Source organism: Antrostomus carolinensis, unplaced genomic scaffold (assembly GCF_000700745.2).
Source record: "Antrostomus carolinensis isolate BGI_N321 unplaced genomic scaffold, ASM70074v2 scaffold11107, whole genome shotgun sequence".
NCBI classification, from domain to species: domain Eukaryota; kingdom Metazoa; phylum Chordata; class Aves; order Caprimulgiformes; family Caprimulgidae; genus Antrostomus; species Antrostomus carolinensis.
The window spans coordinates 1-27,845 of NW_010329490.1; the positions used below are offsets into that span (position 1 = coordinate 1).

General features: G+C 38.8%; 1 protein-coding gene across 1 annotated transcript; it reads right to left on the bottom strand.

The window, feature by feature from the left end:
• Positions 1-20,985: 20,985 nt before the first annotated feature.
• LOC104528544 (ephrin-A5) lies at positions 20,986-26,566 on the bottom strand (the record flags this gene model as incomplete). Its single annotated transcript, XM_010172582.1, has 3 exons — positions 20,986-21,107; positions 26,019-26,099; positions 26,501-26,566. Coding segments are annotated over 3 exons (269 nt in total), but the record flags the coding sequence as incomplete, so codon positions are not given.
• Positions 26,567-27,845: the final 1,279 nt, after the last annotated feature.

The window sequence follows — 27,845 nt, forward strand, 5'->3', positions numbered from 1 at the left end:
CCAGTGCTGTTTAATATCTTCATTCATGATAATGACAGTACGATTTAGTGCACCCTCAGCAAATTCACTGATGATACCAAGCTGGGTGGTGCAACCAATGTGCCAGAGGGACAGGATGCCATCCAGAGGGACCTGGACAGGCTGGAGAAGTGGGCCTAGGTGAACCTCATGAGGTTCAACAAGGACAAGTGCAGGGTCCTGCACCTGGGTTGGGACAATCCTCATTATCGATACAGGCTAGGAGATGATGTGCTGGAAAGCAGCCCTCAGGAAAAGGACTTGGGGGTAGCAGTGGATGAAAAGCTGGACATGAGCCACCAGTGTGCGCTTGCAGCCCAGAAGGCCAACCGCATCCTCGGCTGCATCAAAAGAAGTATGGTCAGCAGATCGAGAGAGGTGACTCTGCCTCTCTTCTCAATCGCTAACATTCTGTGATTCTGTGAAAAGCTGGATATGAGCCACCAATGTGCATCTGCAGCCCTTAAGGCCAACCGCATCCTGGGCTGCATCAAGAGAAGTGTGGCTAACAGATCGAGAGAGGTGATTCTGCCCCTCTAGTCTGCTTTGGTGAGACCTCACCTGGAATACTCCATCCAGATTTGGAGCCCTCGGCTCAAGAAGGGTGTGTATGTTTTGGAGTATGTCCAGAGGAGGGCCACAAAAATTATCAAAGGGCTGGAGCACCTCTCCTATGAGGACAGGTTGAGAGAGTGGTGGCTGTTCAGCCTGAAGAGAAGGCCACAGGGGGACCTTATAGCTGCCTTCCAGTACCTGAAAGGTGCCTATAAGAAAGCTGGGGAAGATCTGTCCACAAGGGCATGTAGCAGTAAGATGAGGGGTAATGGTTTTAAACTAGAAAAGCATAGATTTAGGTTTGATATTAGGAAAAAATCCTTCAATATGAGGGTGGTAGATCATTGGAATTGTTGCCCAGAGAGGTAGTGAAGGCCCCATCTCTGGAGATATTCAGGGTCAGGTTTGATGGGGCTCTGAGCAACCTGCTCTAGGGGTTAGACTAGATGACCTTTGAAGATCCCTTCCAATCCAATACAGTCTATGATTCTATGAAAAAAGACAATAACTTACAGGATCAAGTAAATACATTGACAAAGAATTGCATAAATTTCTAACACATCTAGCATCCTAAAATACATTGTCTAGTTGTTTGCTTCTAAATTCCCTCAGAAGTTCCAGTTCAATTCAACCTTTATAAAATTTATCAGTAATTGTATGAGAGGATTTTTAAAAGTATGTTGAACACAGTAATTCATACGTGTAGTTAAGCAACAATCCTTGTTTTGTTCACTTTTAGCTATTTGCAATTTACTATTGTATGATTGCAGTGCACTGTGATTAGAAAAGTATGTACATAATATGCATATACACAGACTCATCACAAGCAACTGCAAGAAAATAAATGTATTGCAAGATGATATCTCATCCAAATTTCTCCATTTTTTGTTCTTTTTTTGCTTTGTTTTCAACTGCTATCTTCTGCTGCATGTAAGGTCTCTTCTGCATATAAAAACAGCTCTTTAGGTATCAGATCATCTCCACAATATAATTAACATTATCGGGTTTAAGTTCAACAGTATCTGTTGTTTTTAAAAATCATTTTACTCCTGTAACTGTCACTCAAAATGTTTCCCTGAGCATTTGCCAGTTTTTACTTTCTGACTTAATGGATATATCTTCATATATTTAAAATACTGAGTTTTTACCAGTCTTCATGGTTAACTTTGAATTTTTATGTCCTCCTATTGTTTTGAAAATTACTTGCAAAGTAGAATAAATCTGTCAAAGAAAAAACAAAACTAGGAACACATTGAATAATAAAAATCTGTCAAGGTTACAAAACTGTGGGTCAAACTTGGTTTCTATTAAGCCCAAGACATGACGGTTTCCAAATAGATGAGGTGGATATCAGATGTAAAGAATTTTGAGAAAACAGAAAAATTAACATGCTGAGGCTTTATAACATGCAGAATTGCTGTAGGATTTTTTTCTGCTGCAGGATTTTTTCTGTTGCATCATGCCTATATAGAAGTACTTGCAGTAAGAAAGGGGTTAATAGACTGTATTGGAAAGAAAAGTTATGATAAACTCAAAGTGAGGAAGTGAAGGAAGATAAAGACAGTGGGTTAAGAGCTCTCTATGAGGAGATGTATATTAGGAGCTCATAACTTATGCAGAGAAAGAAGAAAAAACTGAAGCTGACTGCAAAATAATTTCACAAGGGGAGAAAACCCAATGGAGCAGCTCCAGAAGGTGTACTCCTCTCCCAGGGCAGGTTGCCTGAAATGCTCTGAAAACCTTAACCCACCACACAGAGGGTATTCTGTGTCTTTCACAATGGTGATATCTTTTTGGGCATGTTGGTCACAGAGCTAATAGCTTTGTTTAAAATAGTAGTTTACAGAAAGGCAGGTGCAAGCCAAATGTAAGGAAGGAGTCATTGAATCATGTAGAATGGTGCCATGTGCCTTGATAAGTGGCTTTGGTGGAGACTGACCAAAATCCATTTATTCTCATGTATTTATATTTTATATGTGTGACTAATATAGATAGGTAGATAGATAATACCAAGAAATCCATTGCTAATGTAAAAACACTCAAGGAAGAAAATCTTACCTGAAGCAGCCAGTTCACATAATTCCACTTTGCCTGATAATAAATCCTTTCTAGGGTTTGTGTCTATAAACAAGGCTCAAAGCTGATTGCTCTTTAGCTATCTATATAGAGGATTTTACCTTCAAATTTTTATACAGCTCTTACAGGCTGCATTGAGTGCTTCAGCTGTGAGCTATGATCTGTACAGGAATTGCCAACACCCAAGTGTACTGCTTTCACTTCAAAAAGTGTGGTCTGCGCAATGTCCTCAATAAAGTGCTTTGCCATACAGACCAACTTTAGTCTTAGAATAAAGTTTTTAAAAATAATAATGTCCTTATTTCAACCATTAGATGAGGTAAAAATAACGGGCCTAAATGTGGAGACCAAGGACATTTAGCTCCAGAAGGAGTGCCAGCTGAATGTGGCTATTTGAATGGGCTCCAAGACTCTGACTCAGTTACCATCACTTAGATGTCTGGTGCCACGTCAGATGTGATGCTGTATCCCACTAGGCCTCCATCTGTCTCTCCAGAAGGCTGCAGGCCTCCTCATGTGTTGTACCTACTACTTCAGGCAGATGTCTTAGATACTTTAGGGTGTCTAAATACTTATACTTACACAACACAATCAACCTTCAAATCCACAACTTCATTCACCTAAGAGTGCAATTTGGCTCTAACACACAAAGTACACGCAGCTAAATGTGAGCCACAACTATGCAGATGTGTTGGTGTCCAAATTCCCATTACAGCCAATGAGAATCTAGAGTCTAGGGAGTCTAGAAAACCACAGGCACACTTTAAAGTAAGCACCTATATTAGGTCTACTGTAGAAGAGCTACTGCAGATACCTGAATTCAGATATTTTCATCTGGATATTAATCCCATGTTAAATAGCCAATAAAAAAGATGCAAAGACAGTAGAAGCTAAAGTACAGGAACCTAGTCAAAAATACATAAAACTAATTCTTAAGAATTCAGAGCACAGAACAGAAGTAGGGTTCAGGATCAAATTAATAACTTTCAACCTGAAAATTTGTAAATGTTCAAAATCACTGAAGTAAACAGGACAAAGTATGCCACTGAAGAATGAAAGAACACAAGAACTAAAAGTATATCTGGTATAGATCTAGTTCTCACCATGTTTCTCAGCCTTTTCCAGTTTCTGAACTTCAATGGTTTTGTATCTGTAAGCCTATCAACTGCTTTGGTCTGCCTATAGATTGATTCACATACTGACTATATAGGGTATGCAACAATATCATTTCCTAATCATGGCACAACATGAACCATTTTGTTAACTAGGAGTAAGCTGACTATCAAATAATGCTCACACCAATTTAGACAGAAACCTTAATGAGGTGGAATATTTTAAGTATTAAAAATGTAGATCTAAAGGGCTGTGAAGATTTTAAATCAGCAAGTGAGCATCACACCAGTCTAGGCAACACAATGAATCATTGTGAATCACCTGGCAGAAACTATAACTCAACTTCAAAGCAAAAATTAGTGGCTTGGACCTCTGGGTGAAGGGAGTCATGGAGTACTAACATCAGCTTTTTTATGTAGGAAGCTCATTATAGAAAGCTAACCCTGCCCAGTATCTTGTATTACTAATATAGAGACTTTTCTTGCAACTCACATTCTTTTCCTACGCTGTCTTTCAACGTAAATGAAAATGAAACAGGTGATACCATTACAGTATATGAACATAATTTCTCTCCCTGCAGCACTTTTTCCCTTTTTATTTGCTTTGACCTCTGCAGCAGCCTTCTGAAAATTCCTGTTTTCAGGCACAGCACTCCCAAAGGAGGCTTCCAGAAGCATTCTCAAGTCATTGGACCAACTTTTTCTAGAATACTCCTCCGATCCCTGCTCTGTTCAGTCCTTTCATCATTTTAAATTGTGAGCAACTGAACTGTGTTCACTAAATTCCCTGAGTTTGAATCTGTGAGAAGCGGGAAGTTGTTGGAAAGCTGCAGGATCCATCTACTTCTCCTGCATCCTGCTCTTCTACTTGCTCTGCAAAGCAGATGCAGAACAAGCTTTTCTTCCCTTAACTCTGTCTTTTTGGAGACCCCGTACTGAAACCAGGCTGGAAACACAACATAACACCCAGAAGCAACACAATTGATTTTAAAAATATTCTTCAGTTATCAGACAGCTACACTTTTGTCTATGACCAAGCCTTTTCCAGAACTCTGGCATATGTGAGATGAATGCTAAGGATAGTCTTAACCACTTCAGTATTCAAGCCTTCAGTATAGATGAGAATCAGATGATCTCTCAGTCTTGTGTCACTCAGCTGTGAAGAGTGAAACTGTACTGAGATGATAACTCCCTACTTAAAGAGAACTAATTAAAAAAATGGAGTTCAAAATAAATAAGCTAACTCATCTTAAAAGGTAGAGAAGCACAGCCCACACGGGACAAGCAGCCCAGCTACTGACATCCTCCCTCCAGGGGATAAAAGAGGACATGTGTAAAAAGTCCTCCCTTCAGTTTCTCCAGAGTAGCAAGCACAGGAGTCAGGAAGACATTAATCACATTCCACCCTTTGTATCTGAGGAAAGAACTCTGTGGGGGGAATAATATGACTGAGAAAAAAACACCTATCTTTGGGATCAGATTTTGTGATGAAACATAATCATCACTTTATTTGAGAGGTTCTGAATCCCTTCATCTGTGTAAGTGGGACATTTGCTGCGTTTCTCTATTTTACAGAGAGAAAGATTCCCATCAAATCTCTCTGTTTTGTTATATCTTTCACCAATGGAGGGGAAAATATACACAGAATTCTTGCAGCCTGAGTATACTCTTAAGCTGTCCTTTCAGACGCTATGTAAATTTAGAGCTTTGATGGTCAGCGGTGGTGCCACCACCCAATTAGTGCCTGTGTTATTAAGGTTCTCAGGCGTGTGGCTGCTCTGTAGTATTTCATTTGAATATGACTAATGTTCTTTACTTTCTAGCTCAAGATGTTTTCTTGTGTTGCTTTGCACAGTCAAATAGTTGACACCCCAGTTGTGGCTAAACTTCATATGGTAGGTGAAGTGATTCATGTATATATAAAAACACTTTGGGATTCTACAGGATAAAAGACACATTTAGAAACACAAGTCATCATTATTACCAATAAACTGAATGTTGGAGATCAAATTCAGCCAAGTCAAATTCACGGTTATTAATTTTTTTTTTGTTTCATTTATATCCAAAAATATGGGATATACACCACAGTGCTCATGAAATTCTTCAAGCTGATTTTAACAACAGTCATTATGTTAAAAAATGAAACTTCTCCTTCTGTCAGAGATGAACTGGGAAGAAACAAAGAAAGAGAAGTAACTACTGCAGCATCTTTGTGCCCTTCTAGAATTGCTGTTCATCATTCTTCCAGCACTTCCCTTGCTCCTTTTGTGCAAAAGGTACCCCCATCTAATGAAACAATTAAGGTCTGACAGTTTAAATACACTATTCTGTTCTTTTCAAGCATAAGTGCTAGCCATCAAGACAAACTACACTCACTTCTTCACTATCAGCAGAGTCATTGTTATCCCAGATACGAGTTCCCTAAAAATAAAAGCCCTTCTGTATGTGCTGCTCCATCAAGTCAGGTCATGTCGGCCCTGCAGGGTAGACAGCACTGTACTAATTTTATTATTCTATTTTTAACCATGGATTCCTTAGAACTTTTCATGCGTCCTACATAACAATGCAGAACGTACATGTTGTACTCAAATTCCTACTCCCAGCCATCCCCAATTTCTGAATATCCTACCCGGTCAGTATACTTGATGTCCAAAACAATTATGAAGTGGTCACATTTGGCTTAATGTCACCTGTTGGCCATTGCTTGGCTTTTCAGGGGTTATAAGATAAAATCAAAATTAATATCTGCAAGACTGATCAATGCTAACAATTCGGTGCCCTGGGAACTATATTTCACAGAGGTTTCCACCCCCAAAAGTTAAACTGAATTTTGCAAGTCCATGAACACAGTTGCAGTGGGAAGGTTTCATACTGAATTATCTCAGATACACTAATTGTTAGAAGTCAACCTGAGTATGATCATCTCTCAGAGATAAAAGAAAAATTCTCATATCTTTTTGATACATGTAAAGAATTTGGTCCCTGATAGGTGTATTACCACAACACTGAGGTTACCCAAGCTGAGAGTTATAATCCTAGTACAAGACACAGAAATAAAGGAAAAAATTGCCTATATTTTTAAAGACAAATTGAAAGAACTCTATTGGTGAACAGATTTACAACAGGTGTGGCTCTTAGACTACCTTTCATGTTTGAATTTTTTATGCCAATTAACAGTGGGCTAAACAAGAAAGTACATTTCCTTCCCTTACACCTACTCCTTACAGCAATAAAGATAAAAAAGGTGATTCTACCCAAACCCCAAACTTTTAAAAAATCCTACTCTACACCTGCAATTTGGGAATTAATGCTTAACCCAGTGTTGACTAGAAACCTGAAGCAGTTTCAAGGCAAATAAAAGATATTGCAGTTGGTGTCATGGTGGTGGGTTTAGAAGACTACAATAATCCATTCAGTGTTCAGCATGTACACAATAAAAAATTACACAATCACATGTAAGGGCAAGGTAAGGAAGAGGAATGAGGATGTTTGGCTTAGCAAGTTCCTTAGATATTCCAACTGTCATTTCTGTCATAAAAAATGTCATATTCCCAAGAGTCAAACAAGCACGTCTTTTAGGAGCCTGTCCTGGTTTTTAGCTGAGACAGAGCTAGGTTTCTTTTTAGTAGCTAGAATAGTGTTGAATTTTGATTTCAGCATGGGTTTTTAGGCTGAATGTGTGGACAGTAAAGAGCTCTCAATACCCTGACACAGTATGCCTTTAAATAAGCCATACTCTTCCCTTGCAATGTTGGCTGGCAATATCATGCCAAGGAAGTTTTGCACAAGACAATGAGATCACAGGAGTCACCGGGTTCTTAGAAAGGTCTGGTGCCTGCTGCACTGTATTGCATTGGCTAATCCCCAGTTGGGCTTCTTCAAATTTAGTAGAGTGTTGCACAGGGTTTTTTGTTTGTTTTTTTTTTTCATTTTGCCCAAGTATCTCTTGCTATGCAATGGTCTGGAGCTTGGGGTTTTTGTTTCTTTTATTTGTTTGGGTTTCAGCCAGGAAGGAAGGAACATTGGTCCAATATTTGAATTGCACATTAGGATAATGTCTCTCCCCACATACCTCATTAGCTAAGAAAATAGTACTGAAACAACACTTAGAGGTGGCTATCATCTCTTCATCTGCTTGACTACTTCCACAAAAACATATTTGCATTAGTACATGTAAATGATCACCTAACACAGTAGGATGATGACCTTGTTCATCAGGTTTCCAAAGGCTTTTCTGACAGAACGAAACTGAGTTATTTCTAGAACAGCAGAGTGTAGAGAATAAAGAGCAGTTCTTCATAGAAATGCGGTGAAGTGAAAAATGCATTGAAGCTAACTATGAATCAGACAGTTTTAGGTATTAGTATTGCTGTGTTAATACAGCAGCCTGCCCAACACATTTGGCTCCCGAGATGTTGGGAAGGTTTGCTCAGGTGATTTTGTTTTGCTACCCTAACACAGCTATGCTGTTGCCATTATCCCTGTCAGCCAGATGGAACAGAGCCCAGTATCATCTCACACAAGTATATCCAAGGGATCAGTGTTAATTGGCCAGATACTGAAACTCAAACTTGAAAAAATAGGTATGTCCTACCTGTTTATCTCAGTTTGTTGTTCTGTCCACTTTTATTTCATATTCTCTATCTGTCCCTTGAATGATCAAGGTGTGAACAAAGGAGGAGAGACCCAAGGACTGTGTTTATCAGCGTCTGAAAGACTTGCCACTTACTGAATATTTGTCTCCATAGAAAACAACCCTGATCTGTACTCTTGCCATTGGGCAGATCAACCTACCAGCTTCACACTTGTGTTACTAAAATTGACTCAACTTTATTTCCCAGAAAAATGGAGAAAATGGTTTTCGTACCAAAAACTTACCAGAAACACTTTCACAACTTCTCCTTTAATGCATTTTGTAGGCAGGCAGAAGAATGCTGAAGAATAGCAAACTATGGAGAAGTTAATAAATATATTTGCTTGAAACATATACTTTAAAGCAAGACTCATGCTGAACACATGGAACAGTGAAAGTTTCACACAAATCAAATAAATGAAAAATTATTTTAGTCTGTCTCACCAACACATGCTGATGTTTCATGTCCTGACAGGATGTCTCCCTGATACAGCTTTTGGAGTTTGAAGCTTCCACACATGACCTCTAAGAATTTTGTTCTGGCAATTCCTGTCCAGCTTCAAAACTGTTGTTAAGTGGCAATACTACTGGAAAGCAAAGACCTATCTGTGCTGTGAGAGCTTAAATCTACAAAATGCAGTGAAATGACCTTTTCTTCTGTTTGTTCTGTTGCAGCAGTGTCTTCATGTAATGATTTTCAGGCCTTGTATGTGACTGTTTCTGCAGGACATTGGCATTCAGTGCCTTCTTTGTTTCTTCATGAATATGTAAAAACAATTGTGTGTTGTGTTGTTTGAACAGATTTCTGGTCAGCCTTAATTTAGAACTGGAGTGTGCGTGCAGAGTTGGCTATTTCAAACTACCATTCACTCCAAAAGGTTTGTTTTGATAGTTAAGAGGTGAAAAACAAGACTTGGTGAGGCTGGAATTATATCAAACAGTGCTCTAAACTTGGGACAACCCAATTTCTCTTCATCTGGCTTGTGCTTTTGGAACAAACAATGCATGACTGAGACTCCATTTTCATACACATCATAAACACCAGACAAAAGGAAAAATAAAAAGAAAACCCTAGATTGTTATGACATAGCTATAAATACAGACAGTGAATTATAACAGTAAAATATGTTATGTAAATTACAGCTAATTTTAAAATAGCCTGATCTGACTGCCTACAGAGTAAGCGAAGAATTGTATAATGTTATTCAAACTCTTAGTTATTTTTTACCCCTTTGAACCATTCCTATTACTCGAAGTCATTAGTTTTAATAGCCATTGAAAAAGGATTTATATTACCACATAAAAATAGCAGTGAGCAGGTCTATAAAGCACTCTGAGTTACAGAATTTTTCCAATTAACATTTCTTATTTGCTTCAAGTGGGTACCTAGTCATTGCTTCTCCTTGTGCACCAAGCTTCTCGTGTCTGCTCCTTTCTGTGATGTTAGACAGAGAGATTTACAAAGATGTCATTTGGCAGAATATTTTAGGGACATTTGTTTTGAGACTAGTGTTTTTTGAATGTGAGGCATCACAAGTGGTTTTAGCCTCCCAGCTGTGTTTCTCAGCAGATGGGGGCTCACAAAAGTTACATGTGATGTGACAGCACAGAATTAAGTTTGAAACAACACTTAAGAAAAGGTATGAAGAAGAAAACAAGGTCACTATCCATCTGATGGAAATCACACTGAGTAAAAAAATTTAGTGAGAGGTCAATTAATTCTGTTTAAGAAAAAAAACACAGATCATTGGACTAGCAAGAGACAGTGCCTAGGAGCCATTTAAAGAGACAAAACTACTTATCACTGTCCTTTTTTAGCTGTGCCTCTCCTCTACTCCATGCATGTCTTGATATATAAGTACAAGACATGATATGTCTTACAAGGAGGGCTTCCTGATTTCGGGAATATCTACTTGCCAGACAAAATGCTTCATCCTTCCCTCACTCTCACAAAAGTCTGGCCAAAGCAGAGTTAATTACTACCTATAAAGAGCTTCAAAGAAACAGGGTTGGATGGGGAGGGGAGAGAGCAGAAAAATTGTACATTAAAAAACTCTTTGTGAACCAGCCAGGGAACAATGGATGCAATGCCAACCTCTGATCTTAAAGTTAAAATATATTTGTCTTAGGGACTTTCTTGTTTCCCTCTTTCTGTGTGGAGGGTCAGACAGTGTTCACAGGGGAAAATCTCAGGCTGGGATGAACTGGAAACTCAGTAGTTCCTCAGGCTCATATTGCCTCTGTCCTCACCCTGCCAGCATGCCCCCAACAGACCCATGGCCTGTTGGAGTTAACACTTTTGGGCAAAATGGAGCTCTGTTTCCTATGTTCAATAGCCAGACCCAGCACAGCCTGATAATCTGTTCACAATATTTCTTAGGGCCTGCAGTACTCTTACCCATGAATATGTAGTCTGTCATAGTCATGGTCAACTTCCTCTGTTAAAAATAGTATATCACAAGTTTTTGCCTGTGGAAAGGCTTTTCAACCACATATATGTATTCACACCTAGCACTCTCCCCAAACAAGTTTGTCACAGCACCTCTCCCAGCCACCTATCCTACAGTACTAGACAATGAAGGGAATACTTTCAAGTTTAATTACTAAGAAATGACTGGCTGCTGGGATTGAGCAAAGTGGAGCAATACACCATCTCACAAAGAAAAGCCAATGTATTTCCTTAATTCTAACATAGTTTCCTATCCATTTTTGCTCCATTCAACAAATGTATTTCAAAAGGTTCAACTTCTGCCCCTAGGTTTTCATTTTAATTCCTAATAATGTAGTTACCAATTCCCTGAAAACAGACAGGCAAATTACACAGCTGAACATATACAGCACAGTAGCAAGTAAGTATATTTGTTAGTAGCTGCACTAGAAGGACTGTCTACAAGACATACTTTGTACGATAATACAGTGTTTAGATTCTGTTCTTTCCAGCATGCTCTACAGACAGAATTGGTATTAGATACGCTACCTTCTCTTCTAATTTTGTTGGAGACAGATCAGAAATTAAAAGCTAGGGATGACAGCACAGCTCTAGGTGCTCAATTCATAAAGTTCCTTTATGTTTATTGCTAGATTTCAAACACTTGCATTGTTTCTCACTTGCCCTTTCAACAGTGGATACTCTGAGTTTAGATGAGACATGATGGTTTCCAGGCTTGGTATCACTCACTCTGTATATGCAGTAAACTGTGTACTGTGTTGATGTAAACAGCTCCAAAATCTGGCATGTTAATATTTCTTGCCTAATCTTTCCAAATGGAAACTGCTTGCTCAGTGAGTCACTGTGTGTTTTCGTCTTTGGTCAGAAGATGCTTCCACAGAGTCTCCACACCCTGCTGCTCTACCACAAGAATGGTTTTCTTTTTCATTTCTCTGTAGGACACCCAATTAGACATTCTTTTGCTTTGATTTTTTTTTTTTCCCTCAAACTACATTGCAAGACTGTATGTATTTTGTTTTTCCATTTCTGAAAACATCATATTTTCCAATCTGTCAATTCCAGATTTGGTGTCTGGGTTACATATTCTGAGGACTTGTCCTGGGTTACATCTCTCCCTACTCCTGCAGACACAACAGGTGCTTCACATGGCAGAGGTGTGTGTTTTCACTCTGGTCTCTTCAACAGCAACGTCTTCAGACTTCAGGATTTATTCAGAAGAAGGGGGAAATGCAGAGTTCTTGTAATGTACTCAGCTTCCTGAAGCATAAGCAGCTTTCAAGCTGCATTACACGTCAAAATCAAAGAGTTTTAGCATTAAACTAGACATTTAAGACAGTTCTGAGTTGCCTGAGAGAACTGCAACTACCACTATTGACAGTGGTTGTGATCTTTAACTTACTCCTGTGTGATTTTCTTGTTTTAACTATGTTTGAAACAAAAGTAAATATCTTTTGCAGTGGCTTCTGGGACAAGTTTTCACTGAAACCATGCAAAAAGAGCAAACAGTTGAAAAAAACAGTAACAAGACACCCAGACAATACTGTCGGGGACAATTTGTCCCATCACACCGGTCATGTGTGATGTATAAACACACAGAGAAAAGGATTTCTATCTGTTTCATAGAAAGCTTCTTGACTCTTCATTAAAGTTTTCAAAATAGGTTAAACTGCTTAGCCCTAGTAGCTTTTCTAGTCTAGCTTTTACCTGAATCACCTTTTAGCTCCTGTTAGAGAGCAAGGCTGCTGTCCGTGGCCCAGTGTGAGGCCTGATTTTCATTGAATGTGTAGTGAACTGTGACAAGCAACCTCAAAATGAGCAGTGAGGCACAGCCTTGAACATCAGCCTTGAAGGACAGGTTTTGCCAAAGGTCAAAATTTAGGCAAGTGGCTTTTGGTATCTCCAAGTGGAAAAAATACAGAATAAATAGCAGTTACCCAGGATCCAAACTAAGCCCTGTAATGAGCATTTTTCCTGGGACAGTGGCAGGAGGGATGTCAGCGAAGCAGGCTGACAACAGGACAGTGCAGGGAGGTGCTGGCTAAGACAGAAAGGGTGAGCACACAGATCTTTTAAGTGGGTGTTTGTTTGCTTGTTTGACATGGCTTATCTACACATACATTGCCTGTCATTGGCTCCCACAGGTCAAGCACATCCAGGCATAGTAAACATGTAATAAATTCTTGCTCTAAAATTAATCAGAGAGTAAAATGCTTAGTGTTCCCTCCAAGTGTGCCATTATCATGACCTTACAGCATCTCTCTTTGACACTAAAGAGATCAGGCTTTTCATAGTTGTGTCTATAGACAATACAAAGAGTGCTGCAGTCTTTAGGAACTTACAGCTTCCCTGAACTTCACCAAAGATGAAAACTTAAAGCCATCTCCCTTCAGCATCCTTCAGCTGGAGTAGGGAGGAGTGGGGACTGGCCTTCCCTGCCTCAGCTCATTAAAATCATGCTGGTTTGACTTAACAGACCCCAAACTCCAGTAACTTGTAAACATTTACCAGTCAGTTATTCCTGAATAGACAAAGCAAAGTGGCAGCTTCAGATTCAAATGCAAACACTGATGGACAGTATCTGAAATAAACATAGTGCTCCAAAATTTAAGGTCCTTTTTTAGTCAAAAACCTTGAGCTTTCTCAAACTAAGCATGCAAGTGTTGGCTTTGGAACAAAACATAGATAAAACACACCTGCTTTCTGCAAAGCGTCTGGAAGATCTGCATGTCCCATCAGACTAACTTTGGTGCTAGAGGAACAGGAAGGTGAGGAAGGCATGCACCGCCTGCTGCTCTCAATTGAGTCCTTGCACAGAGGTTGCTATATTAAACACTTCATTGTTTTATGCCCATCTCATTAACTGTTCTTGTTAAAACCTTTATTATTCATGCATGCAAAAAATCCAATCATTAAAACTATAAATATTCAATACTGTGTGCATTTCATTTAGCCACTTGGCAAAACCCTGGAGTACAAGAGTTTTGAGGGAATCTGGCTAATGGGACCAGAGCACAGGAAGTATGCAGTTTTCCTTTCTTTTTACCTGCAAATAAATGCAGAATAACTAATTAAATAAACAACAACAAAAGGGACATGTATTCACTAGCAAAAATGATATGCACACTTGTTTTGGCTTCTGTGTCAAGGGGAACACAAGACCTTTCTAGTGTAAGTACCTGTAAGAACCAGGATATTGTAAAACTAATGTGCAAAACCTGGTAAGTATCACTGCATGCAGTCCTCCATCTTTGCCTCACATTTGATGTCTAACCATTAACACTGTGCATATTCCACACCATTGTTCAAGCCTTTTTAAGGCACAGCAGCCTTCCTTCTCTTTGCAATCATCCTAAATCAAAATATAGCTGTATCCTTCCTCCTGAAAGTCAGTTTTAACTGCACTCTGCACTCCTGATTCAGCTGCAGGATCTTTTTGATGGCAAAAACAACAAGTTACTCCCAAAACGGAATTTAAAAACCACCATTTGCTCATCAATGTGGGGAGACCTCTCAAAGGCCCGTTTCTTCAAAATCCTGAGCTGCCAGCTTCACATGCAACAGCTCCAGATACTGCCTCAAGGAGCCCTGCAGAGTGCAAGATCTGAAGTTTTTCCTGTTTTAGAATGGCAAAGTGAGGTTTATGTTTTTAAATGCTAGTGGGTTTTCAAAACTGATCGATGCTGGCCTGATTGAATGGTAAATCTTTCCCTGACTTCCACAAGCACAGTGCTTGTCCAGAGGACCACTTCTAGAGAACTCAATCTGGAACCTTGTAGGTTTTTATTTAATGTTTTTATGAAATTCAACAGAAAACAAGACTTTTAGTCATGGACAGTTTACACCATTAGCCATTTCCTTGGCTCAAAGTCTGCTATATGCTTCCTGATGCTGCTTAGTCATCTGTGACTGAATGAGTTCTCTCTTTCCTCCCCACCCCTTCTCCATCCCCATTGTAGCGAACAGAAGCACTGGGATACACACAGTGCTATGTAGCGCACAGCATGCCAAGTTTCCACCGAAGCATTCACACCCAGCCAAGGGAGTGATTCTTCTGATCCTCCTCAGGCAAGGACAGTTGCTGCACGAACACAGCTAGCCATTTGCAATATGTAGCACTCCGTTTATCCCCAATACCCAAGTATAAAAGGATCAGAGCTTCAGTATCACATCAGGGTTCCAATTTGAGGCCTAAAGATGCTTTGCCTTTGTTGCACTCAGTTTCTAGACTTCTTATCCCTTTGTTTTGCAATAGATAAAGTGACTGAGAGGAAAAAAAATTGAAAAGACTCTAAACTTCCTAGAATAGGTGATTAGTTGAATCTTTAGTTAAGATACTGCCAAGTACAGTACATGAGAACAAAAGGCACAACTGGTTCTCAGCAGTAGAAGGGACAGAGGGATGTGTATATCAATTTTATATCAGTATCCTATCAATCTACTTGACTTTTCATTTTACAAATACTATCCAGACAAAAAATTCAGTTTTGCCAATGGCAGGTTAAATCATGTTTTACACTAAACTTACTAGTACAGGCAAATGCTAACAAAAATAGGAGTTATAAGGAAGGAGGCACTTTTCAACCCTGTGCTGTTAAAGCCTGTAAAAAATTTTAACCATCCCAGTTGGTTACATCTCTAACCTATATAAATCAAAGCTTTGTTTTCAATTATAAAACCACTTTGGCACACAACCATATCATAGTGGTATGATGCATGCCTGAATATTCCTAAGAATGCCCTCAAAGGTATCCTGTGAGCAGAATTATTCTACAGAAGGAAAGATGAGGGAGCACAAAGGCCCATTGCACATGCTAATACAGAAAAATGAAATCAAATACCACTCTCAGCAAAAGCAGAATGACTTCTGAGCAAAGGCTATTAAGTGTGTCAGACTGCAGGATATTTCCCGGACATGGCTATTATGTTAAGATATACTGAACATGTGTCACATATAACCCTGCCCTGGTTGGAACACCACAGCTCCAGAATAAAAAAATCTAGTGCATTAACTCTTTGTATCAAATACTTACACACACTTCTCCTCTCACCAAGTTGTCACTTCTCATTTGTAAAGAAGGTTAGAGTAAGTTATAATTAGTACTTGCTGTCCTGTCAACTGATTAAATGTAATAAAAAGTTTTCAGTGAGTTTAATGCTAACATAGTATAATTACAGCTGAGGTTTCAATGCACGGTGCATGCATGGTAGGTTTCGGTACGTGCCCTCCACCTTCTATGACCTAAATTCTCAGATTAAACCTGTCATATGATTAGTAAATAGCCACTGCTAAAGACAACCATTGCAGACCTAAGCAGAAGTCAACCCCAATCCAGTCCTGTGTATTTTAAGAGGAACTACATCAGCCTCTGGGGGCAAGGGTGGAAGGAACAAGGAGAAGAAACAGCCAGCCAGTTGCTTGCTTCCCCATTCTTCATCTTCCCTTCAGGAGGCACCCTTGCTTAAATTCTCCCATCCATGAGGCTCCCACCACCCTCAGCCATTTTTCTCCCTTCTGTAAAGAAAAATACAGCTGAGATTTCAAAGACACTTCCAACCCCTTCTCTTTGTCAGTCTGAGTGGCATCCTGGGTAGAGGGGTACTGTGTGCCACTGCCCGGTTTGCATACCTCTGGTACTGGCTCTATTCCTGAAGAAGCAAGAGTTGCACCATACGGCCACCTGTTACCCAAGGGAGCAAGGAATACTGCTCGGGAAGCACAGAGCAGGGTAAAAGTGATAATGGAAACAGCGTAATGCTCCAGCACTTTGTTGACATAGTTCCTTACTCTCCTAAGTATTTCGAAGAGCTATGAACACATGACAAAAAGGCGAAGAGCCAAGAATCCAGGCTTTATATCAATCAAGATGTTGGTAGTTACAGCTCTGGATAGTCAGATGTTCTACTCACTGCATTCTTCACACTTCCCCACTCATACTCTTCACTGTTTTCCATTGCCCACAAATATGTAAGCTAGGTACAAAAAGCCCCCAAAATAAAGACATAATTAATTGAACAAAAGTGTAGCCTAAGAGAAGCAATTAAAATGATGAAAATCTTTAATTTTATTTAAGTATAATTGTACGGACACGTGTATATACAAATACAGATCTTAATGGGGCAGGGATTTGGGATGTTTGTGTTTTTCAACATTTTCTTTTAAGTTCATATAATGTAAGCATTTCAAAAACAGCACTCAATGAATAAGTGCAAAGAAACTGCAAAGCGGGGCAGTACAAGCACAGGACCACACTGAGCTGGACTTTCATACCCAGATGCATACACAATGAGTGTCTTCAATGGGGTGTCAAGAGTAAGCACAGAAAGCGGATTTTGCAGACTCATGGGTAACCTCCAACATGCCAGCATCTATTAAACTGTACAGACAATGGCAGCAAGCCTGTTGTAGGGAGATTTGTCTCACATCCGAGAAGCTCGAGGGCAAATGCATGGGAAAAACTCAGTGATGCCAGACCAGAAAACAGATCTGCCCATTCACAGCTCCAAATTAAAAAAGGAGGAGGGTAGGAGAGGAGGGAGGGCAGGAAGAGGGAAGAGAAGTGTGGAGGTTATACATCAAAACTGGTGATTACAAAATCCTAGTGTAATGAAAGGAGGGGAAGAGTTAATACTCTCAGCTTCTGAAAGTGATTGAACCATTCCTCAAGGTAATGGATTAAGTTCAGTTCTGAGGGTCAGGGGTGTGAATCAATAAGTACAAACACAACCATTTTCCTTCCACAATTATATAGGAAAGGAAACAATCTACTCATCTGTTCTCAGTACCTCCCAAATTTGTTTCTAGTTCTTTTGGAAACAAGTACACACATATATCGCACATGACACTGGCAAGATCCTTTCTGAAAAAAAACTATTCATGGAAACAAAACCAGAAGAAAAAGAGGAGGAAAAAACAAAACAAACAAACAAACAAACTAACTAAATTAACAGAAGAGTTGGTATATCCCCAAAGCCTTTTTAGAAACAAACATGATACAAAAGAACAAAAACTAGCACAGAAACCACAGGGCTCCAACATCAGATCTTTAAACACTGAGGACAAAACATTGATCATCAAAAGTCATATTGTTTCGGGTCTTGACATTGTGAAGTGTTGCAACAGATGAACAGTTTTCAAAGATGAATCCTGTATGCTGCAGTGTCATGGCCACTTGTCTCTCAGTTCTCAGCCATGATCACACTCGATGCTTCAAAGCTCTGTCTTGTAATCAACGTGTGATTTTAATATCCTGAAAGTCTATTGTTCTCACTTACAAAAGACATGAGAATCAACTTAATATTTTATTATCAAACACTATATACAACAGAGGTTGCTAATAATACAGAATTTAAAGAACATAGCTTTAAGTTTTACTTGTCTTTCCTTCTCCATCCAAGTAAGTACAGTACAAAACAATATTCTAAACTAACATGAAATGTTACCTTGTCTATTAAAGGATACACAGTATCCACTAAACTGACTGATCCCTATTTTCCCTGCTTCAGGTTGCAATGCCCTTGGCAGCAAGGAGTGCAGGTCATGGGGGTAAGTAAGCCACCTAGGCTGAGGGAGAATGCATCCCTCCAACTTGAGGTGGAGCAGATAAAGGGGAAGGGAGCAGAAATCTCCTTAATTTACACCAGCATCTGCATTTAAAGCATCCAGAGATTAGCAATGCAACACAAAGCCCACCAGCATTTATGTACTTGGTATGACTGGGATTGCCTGATGCCATGAGGTATCAAATGGACAGTGTTTGGTATGCTCCCAGACAGCCGAGGCAGCGCAGGGACCTGCCTTGCAGCTGGATCACTCATGTTGTTTGTCATCAAACCATCAAGGCTCTGTGACAAAATGAATGGTTGAATTTCACCAGAAGTGACACTTGTGAAAATCATCTGCTGTGGATAAACATACATCTTGAACTCCGACATCATTCAGAGACAAAGGATGAAAAATTAAAAGTCACCATTTCTACCTGAAATTGGTGCTACTGGTAAGACTGTCTGCAACTGTTATGAATAATTGTAATATATTTACCTATCATACAATGTTACCTGTACTCTGGTTAATAATCCATTTGATTAGGTGCATTTTGATTAAGCTCACCTCATCCAAAGCCTTTTAATTTTTACCTACAGGCAGTGTTACTGTGTGTACTAAGCAAATTCAGATTAAAGAGAGAAAAGTAGCCAATAGCCTGCAACGAGATTATTACTTCCCTTCACTGTTTAGACTGTGTAACTTTACTGTGTGCACTTCAAACTAGAGGAAATTTCCTACATTCCTCCTGTAAGCACAGGCCCTGCATTAACAATCATGCTGTATGATATCAGGCAACTCCAGATCATAGTTTAGCACGCATAAAACCTCCCTTTACATCTTAAATTTCTTTCCCCTTTTCCTCCTTTTTTGAATAAGTTGCTTCAACTTCTGGAGAGCTTTTCTACATTAAAAGACCCCACAAAGTGCTGCCCACTAATGGTATCACTGAATTTTGTAAGGGCAGATTTTTCCTTCACTATTAATATAGAAAACCCTTGTTTTGTTTGAATGCACTCCATCTTTTGTTTCATATTTAACATAATTATCACAGTTTTTGTTAGAAAAGCTGTTTCAGTTTTGGTACGATATTTCCCGGATTATACTTAGCAGTTCAAATTTTATGGCAGCCTAGCCAAAAAATACCCCAAGGCTTGCACTTCCTAACAAATTACTTTTTAAAGTTCTGCATTGGCCAAGACTCAGATTCCTTAAACAGGGTCACTCCTAATTCCATCGAACAAGACAGTCCCATTTCCTAATCACATCAAGGGTTACCTCTTCTCTCACATGTTCAAATAGGACAAGCATATATACTCACTCTCAGCATAAAGTATATCTAAATAATGTATTTTCTATTCTAGTGGATTTTTAAAAAAATATTTTGTTAAGTCTTTGGGAGCCCATCTAGTTTATCTCTGGCTGATAAACACATTTCTGCTACTCTTCAAACTGTGCTGCAAGGGGAAAAGATAAAAAATCAACACTTGAATTTGTATTCCACACTTTTCTTTCCCATCACCAAACTAAATGCTACTCAACTGTCCTGGCTTCTTCTACATGTGGTTTATTCCCATGACTGAGGAACTTGCAGGAGAGACAAATCAAGAGCACACTGGAGATCCTGTGTCTCAAACATGTTTCCTTTGGCCACTGATGTCCTCTCTTAGCATGTATTAACACCCAGAGCAGCATCCAAGGCTATCAGCTACTAAGTCAGTGCTGGGGAAGGTCACTCTATTCTCAAAAGTGCCTCTGCATTTCAAGAAAAAAATTGTAGCACCACGGTGATTTGTTTCAAAATAAAATACTCCGGTGTGCATTATCCCCTTAAAACGAAATAACAGAGGCACTCACACCCCCAGTGAAGTTTCCTAAATCTGACCTTGCCTGCTATGTGCTGACATTCCTAAATACTAATTTCTTCCTCTCACTAAAGACAGTGTTTCTACTTGTGAGCAGAAATCTGACTGTCAAAGATGTTTCAAGACAGTCCTATAAGAAACATAATCTTTCCCTTTCAGAACCCCGTTCATTTAGAAACTCCTGGAAGATATGGTGTTGTATTATATCTATTCTTAATATTTTCCCTCCAGTCCTGACATGGTGACACAATGCCTTGCATGATCATCTTACAGTGCCGAATGAGAAGGTGTGAATAATGTATCAGAGAGATAAACTCTCCCAGGTTTTCACTCACTTTCCTTATCCTTCACTGACTGCATCTGCCACTATTCTTCCTTGTCCACGTATGGATGACACAGTGTGCTGACAGAGGTGACTTCTTAAAGGAGAACGCAGAGGAAAATAAGAATCACTAGTGTCACTATTATAGTTTGGCATTTTCATTTGGAGTCCTTTTATTTATATAGAAGGGTTAAGAAAGTCACAAGGTAGGTATGGGTGGGTGCTGAAGCTAGTTATCCCCTTCAAATTTTTGCTGAGTTCAGGCTAAAAGGGAGAAGAAAAGGGAAAAAGGAAAAATAACAATTTGACATCTGCAAAAACAACAAAGTCCCTTTCCTGGGATGAGCAGTTAGGTGGATCTTTGATGTTCCAAGACCCTGAAATTTTCTGCAACAGGTTGCCGGAGCATACTGTGCTATAATATCAAAAGCATTGCCAGGAGAAACAATAGAGTTGCCAAAAGCCGGCTGGGTATCCTTGGTGTCTGTGCCGCGTTCTCACCACGGGATGGCTCGGCTGACTCATGTACAGTATCATCTGTTCAAACAGAAAGCATACATTCCAATGAGATTTTGCATCTTTAATAAACTCTCACTGAGCCGACAACTGTAAGTAGATTTCAGTGCCTTTATGAAATAGGGCAATGAACCTTGTGTTGTCATTGACTTTCACAAGCGTGTAATACCTCATTACGTAACCAGCTCAGGGCCAAGTCCTGCATTTCTTATTGTCAAAACCCCCACTGAAGACCAGAGGAGCAGAAAGTAAATCTGATTTCAGCAGATTAGGAATGAAAGATTACTCCTCTAGTAAAACATTGTAGCTCTAGCTCTGGATGCCTCATTAGATAGTAATGCCAATAGTGAGGTAGCTAAATAAAAACACGTGATTTTCAAAAGAGCTTGAAAAAGAGTTACACATCCTCAGAATTAATTTTGCAGTTAATCCTTTTACTGAGTTACGGATTTGGGCTCCTGAGTTTGAAATTGCAGCATATATTTCACTTTCACACATAAAATTTCCACTGAAGTATACTGCATTTGAGAATATGTAGGGGATATAAGACCTGTCTCCCTTTCTTGAAACAGAATTTTAAAGGCTTACACATTACAATCTCAAATTTTATAGAATGCATACTCAATCTGGAAAGCCTCTTAGGTAACAGACTGTCTTTTATGGTACACAAAAACCAGATTTACATATATGCTGGTAAAACTAATGAAAAAAAAAAAGAACCAGCTGAGTTGGGAAAACATGCTTATATATTAGTGGTACAAGAGGATACAATAGAAAACACTAAATTTATGATACCAAATAAAGTTCTATTTAGTTTTTGTAAAGTAAAGATCAGCCTTAAAGCCACATCTTGTACCATAAAAAAGGAAGGTGAAGTCAAATTCAACTTCAGTGCTATTAGACATGTGGTGTTTTTCTCTGCAAAGCCTTCCATATCTGCAAATATCTAATTTGGCTATTTTAAAAGTAGTCTGTCTCAGGCTTGCCATAAAGAGGCAGCTTTGCGTTTGGATTTTCTTAGTACTAAATGAATGAAATAAGCTTAACCTTTTTAGGAAGTATGGGGTAGCCTCAAAATGTATTCATTACTCATTTTAGACTGCCTAAATTTCCAGGAAAACTAATAGTATCTCACTAGTTAGTGTAATAAGTTCCTCTGTTTTATAAGATGTGTTGACATACCTATGATGTATCTGTCTTACAGCTCCCATCTCAACAAACTGCACTGCCTTGATTACACTAGGTGAGAGCTGTGCAATTCCAAATACAGTCACTAAGGGATCACCATGCTGTTTTGGCATGGAGCCTTTCAGTTACTTACCTTCAGCTAGAAACAAGTTCCCTTCCCTTCATACCTTTGACACCTAGCACAAAAGCAGGTAGAGCACTTAGCATAGTTTAGGTTAATAGGCTCTTCAGCTCCAGTTCAGTTGCACAGTAAATTGTACAGAAAACTGGATTAGCAACCTACCATCTGTTTTTTTCCAGCACTAATTAATGCTACAATGTGTCAGGTTTATCAAGAGGTCTTCAGTGCTGCTCAAGGCAAAGGTATGAAAAGTAAGCACTGGTCAGTTGTAAATACGTTCACATTTGTAAGAAAGGGACATCATCAGACGAAAGTTCCACTCATGTCAGTGGGAAAGACTTGCTGGAATGACTGCAGCTACAGCTCCTCACCATGTACAGCAGGCAGACCCCCCCAGGCACTCTGGCCCTGAACAAGGCCTTCCAGAATTATTCCAAAGGGATCTAAAAAACTCAGTGAATGCTGGATACTGAAAACTGTCAGTTCCATTGGTTGTCAGTACCAAAAACTGTTTCACATTTCACTTTTGAGTTGCACTCTTGTACTTTGGTGACACTGCAATAAGAATACAGAACACCACAACAGCAGCTTCCCAACTAAATCACACTTCAAGAATTTAGGGGGGAAAAATATCCCTGTTCTAAAAGTCAGTTCTACCTCCTTTTATAAATTTAGAGTCAGCTCTTCCCAACTTGGAAACATTTACTCAATGCTGATCAACTAAAACTACAGGGGAGAATGATGTGCATTAACTTCTTCCTCTTGTATCATCACTAGAATTGCAAATAAGTCTGAATTTGCAACAACTGAATGTCAACTATTTTATCCTAATTACATCCATGAGTCAGCATTAAAAGACAATAGGGCAGAATCAGTGTAGAGCAGTAATAAATCCTCATTCTCCTTGACTATCAGATATTCAGATATTGCCATGACTGGAACACTAGCTACTGCTAAAAAAAAAAAAAAAAAAAAAAAAAAAAAAAAAGAGCCCTGAACTAGATTACTTCTCTTAAATTAAAAAGAGATTACTTCTCCTAAATGAAACATACGGAGATCTTCTATGATGTCATTTTTATAAAGTTGTCCTTCACTGAAGAATTAATTTTCATGTAACATTAAGGGGTTCCTTTCAAGAAATCATCTGGGTTTTCTGCCAATGCAGTCCCAAGGTCTCTGCACTCATATATTAGAGCACACAATTCATCTGTCATTATAAAAATCACTTTACAGATACGATTTTCCTTGGAGGTGTAGAGTTATAACACTCTTTAATGCTTAGGGAAAAGGTTTTGCTTTATTTTAAACACTGAAGGCAAGTGATGAAGGGATAAAATTCCTGAGTAAAATCTGGAAGGTCACTGTTAAAGACTGGGAATGCCAGCAGTAATTAGAAAAAAAATATTTTGACAGCCATGATATTTCCAGATCACATAGCTTTACATCATATGCTTCAGGTATAATTTTTCCAGATATGCACAGCTGCAACTTTTATTTAGGGACTTTTTAGTTTTATTATTAAGGAGGAAGAGAAGGGGAGGACAGGAATATGGACAATTAATTTAATCACTTCTGAAACAAGTGCAGTCTCTAAAGACCAAGTTCCTACAAATTTATGAACCAAACCAGTGAAATTACAAGGGTTCAAAAATCATACAAATGGTAATTTTTAAAAGAAAGGTGACAGAAAGCCATCTGCTGAACATGACCCTCATGCTGCCCAATTTTTCTGTCTACTGTGGAAGACAGTGGCAGGCTAGGGGAGAGCACAGAAGCAGAAGATGCATGCCAGAGGCAGGTAACTTAGTACATGACACAGATCACATGCAACAGGATCCACCAAGGCAGCAGCAAGTCTAACAGCTTAATAACAGAAAAGTGTGACAGTAGTCCCAGGCAGATCTGGGAATTACTCATTATCTAATGCTGACAGGTCCAAATAATAATGTAAATATACACTGATGTCAGGAGTGGGAACTTTTTGGTGCCAAACCTTCTCTCATTAAAGCTATTATTTCCTCCTGGTAACACAAATAGTATTTAATCACAGAACTGCAGGATGCTCTTTGAATGATTTTGGTTCCCTGTTTTGCCTGCTGCTTTCTAACAATATGCTTATGAGATAGTGCTAGTTAGGTATAGCCATTCAATGAGAAGGGAGTAGTACTGCTGAAAAAAAAATCCTCATCAAGCTCACTAAAATCAGATATTTGTTACTCAGATTATCTCTTTCGCAAACCAGTAACAGAAGAAAAACACATTAATTAGCCCATGTTCACAAAAATCACAAAATGCAAAAAAGTGCATTGAATTTCTAGAGTTATAGGTTACCTAGAGATAGGAAAAGATCATCCTAATTCTTTCTGTAGGAGAATACTGTAAACAAATATACAAAACTATACACTGTAAATGCACTCTCCTTGCATTTAGATTTGCTTAGAAAACATTTTTGATTCTCAAAACCAACATTTTCAGGAGAGTTCAAAAAATCCTCTTGAAGAAAAATAATAAAATCTATTGTGTATCCATAGATAAATCATTAAAACTGGATAACTTGTGATATTTTTACTTATACTTCTGTATAAATAATGATTTTTAGTTAAAGGAACTGAAAATTGCAAAGAGTAAAACTACAGTATTTTGCTTCATAGCAAAGGGGTAGTCTCTTTCAAGGAGCACAAGAGGCGAAAAAAAAGACCTTGGTAATCTGTTCTTCCTGTATTGCAATACTTTTCCTACATATCCATCAAATTTCAATGTCATAGGCCATCCCATTGAAGCTGGTGGGATTACTCACAGACCTATAATTAAACATGTTTCTATCTGTCATAAACCTAAGCCACACAAACAATAGGCATGCACTTTCCATACAGAGACACATCAGCTTGATTGATAGTGGAGGTTAATGCAACTTTGCTTTGGGCAGTTGAGGGGCTTTATCACAGCAAGTATTATTCTTAAGACATGTGGGTTTTTTTCCAAAAAAAGGGAGAAAAGCACCCCAAAACTTAAGTTTGCTTCAATGAAAACAAGACAGGAATTTATGTATATCAGAGCATGTGTGTGCACATGCATGTACGTGAAAATGATACTTTGCCTAACCAAACATACATACAAATGTATATATTTTTAAAGGACTGATTTCTTACTTAAACACTAACTCTGTCAGTTGCGTGCCTGTGTCATACAGTAGCATTAAACAAGCAGTGGTTCTGTTTTTCTGAAAGTCTTTTGAAACCATGTACCAAATGAAGTGTGCCTATTGACTTAATTTCTGAAACTTTGGGCCCAGTTAGTAAATAGAGTGTTTTGGTAATGTCAGAGTTGTTTGGTTTGGATGGGCCAGTGACTTCAGAATACTGGTTAAAATTTTACACTGGTGCACACTGTATTTTGTTAAAATATGTCACCCAAAAAAACAAATAAAACAACATCCCCCCCCGCCCCCGGCATTAAAAAAAGGATACAGGAAATATACAATAAGTGATATTAGCACAGCTAGAAATGTGCAAAAGTAGAGCAGTTGTATCATGCAAAGCGTGCAGAGATAAAAGGAAAAAAAAGTACTGAAGCACCAGAGGGATACCCATATTTGTTAAAAGAGATTCTCTGAGGATACTAACCTGCTGGTTCTAATGAATTTTCTACTTTGTCGTTAACATCGAAAACACGATCATGAACACCTATAGTTTTCATACAGCTGTCTATAACAAAAATAGAGATAACAGCCAAATATGTTAGAGAGACACTCTCATACTCCCCACTTTCCTTTTTTTCTTTCCCTTTTTTATCTCTATTTACTACATATAATTAAACATATTCATAGTTTAAAGTCTGTGGCACTTGTCCAAATGTCAGTAGTCTTCCATTTGTACAACAGTTTAAGAAACAACAAGTTAGCAACTTCCATGTAATTAAAACAAAGATTTATGAAAAACTATAAGAGAATATGATGAAAATAATAACAAAAATGTTACCATACAAAACAGATAGAGAATATTTAACAGTTAAAAAAAAAAATAAAAAAATTACTGCTGTTTACTATAACACACAGTAAAGCATGCACTACAAAGGCACCCTTAAAAGGTTAATCTGAAGAACTTACTTGCTGGTCGTACAAAGACCTTAAGCTTTAGACATGATCTCCTTCCATTATCTGGGATTGCAGAAGCTGTAAATGAGGAAAAGAGAAGTGGAAGAGTAAGAGAGTGAAAATACAAATAATCTTTTGTGCTAAATAAAATATCCTTTGTTGTCCCTTCTTCTGAAAGGCGGGACACATTTCAGCTTCTGCATGTAGGGACTTCAAGTGCACAAAGTAACTTGGTCGTGCAAAAGCATGGAAAGAACTGCACATTTTATTCTAATCGCTTTTATTATTATTTTACACGGAAGAAGTGAAGCACATGGTATTTTCAGTGGTTCATCATCTCCTTTTACCTTTTCACACCTTTTTTCCCAAGAAAGGTTGTTTAATATGGTTTCTGCTGTAATGCAGGTGTTTGAAAAACTATGCTTCAAAATAATTAAGACCACTTAGACAAAAGCTAGTCTTGAAATGCTAGGCCATAGGCTTCAGCAACCCAAAAAGGAATGAAAAAACAAAATTACAGTGAAGGTGACAATGCTAATAATAGAACTATGTATCTACTCCCACAAAGGCAGAAATACACATCATTAAATTCTACAGTGAAATGAGCCTCCATACGCTCCAATACATCTGCCTTGGTTGAGAAAATACTTATCTTCCTTCAGTCAAAACATGATTCCCCACGTTATACCACTAACAAACCAAAATCAGCTTATTCCTTCTTTCTGCCCTCCCTCATCATTTCCCATTCAAAGTATTTCATTTTAAGAGTATTTACTGTACTAGGAGAAAAAGAATAACTGGAAACCCTTCTCTTTTGGGGACAGGCTGAGAGACCTGGATCTATTTGGCCTGGAGAAGAGAAGACAGAGGGGATCTTATCAATGCTTATAAATATGTAAAGGGCAGGTGTCTGAGCAGATGGGACCAGGCTCTTTTCAGTGGTGGCCAGCGACAGGACAAGGGGCAACAGCCACAAACTGGAACATAGGAAGTTTCATCTGAAGATGAGGAAAAACTTCTTTACAGTGAGCGTCACAGAGCACTGGAACAGGCTGCCCAGAGAGGTTGCGGAATCTCCTTCTCTGGAGATATTATCAAAACTCACCTGGATGCAATCCTGGACAACCTACTCTATGTGAACCTGCTTTGGCAGGGGTGGTTGTACTAGATGATCTCCAGATGTTCCTTCCAATCCCTACCATTCTGTGATTCTGTGAAACAACATGTCTAGCACTAATGCAAAAGATCATACCCATAAGACTGGTGTCAGCACCTACTTATTACCCAGGAAAAAGTGCTGCTGTGAAAACTTCCTTTCTACAACTGTGCTTAGAATCATAGAATCATAGAATGGTCT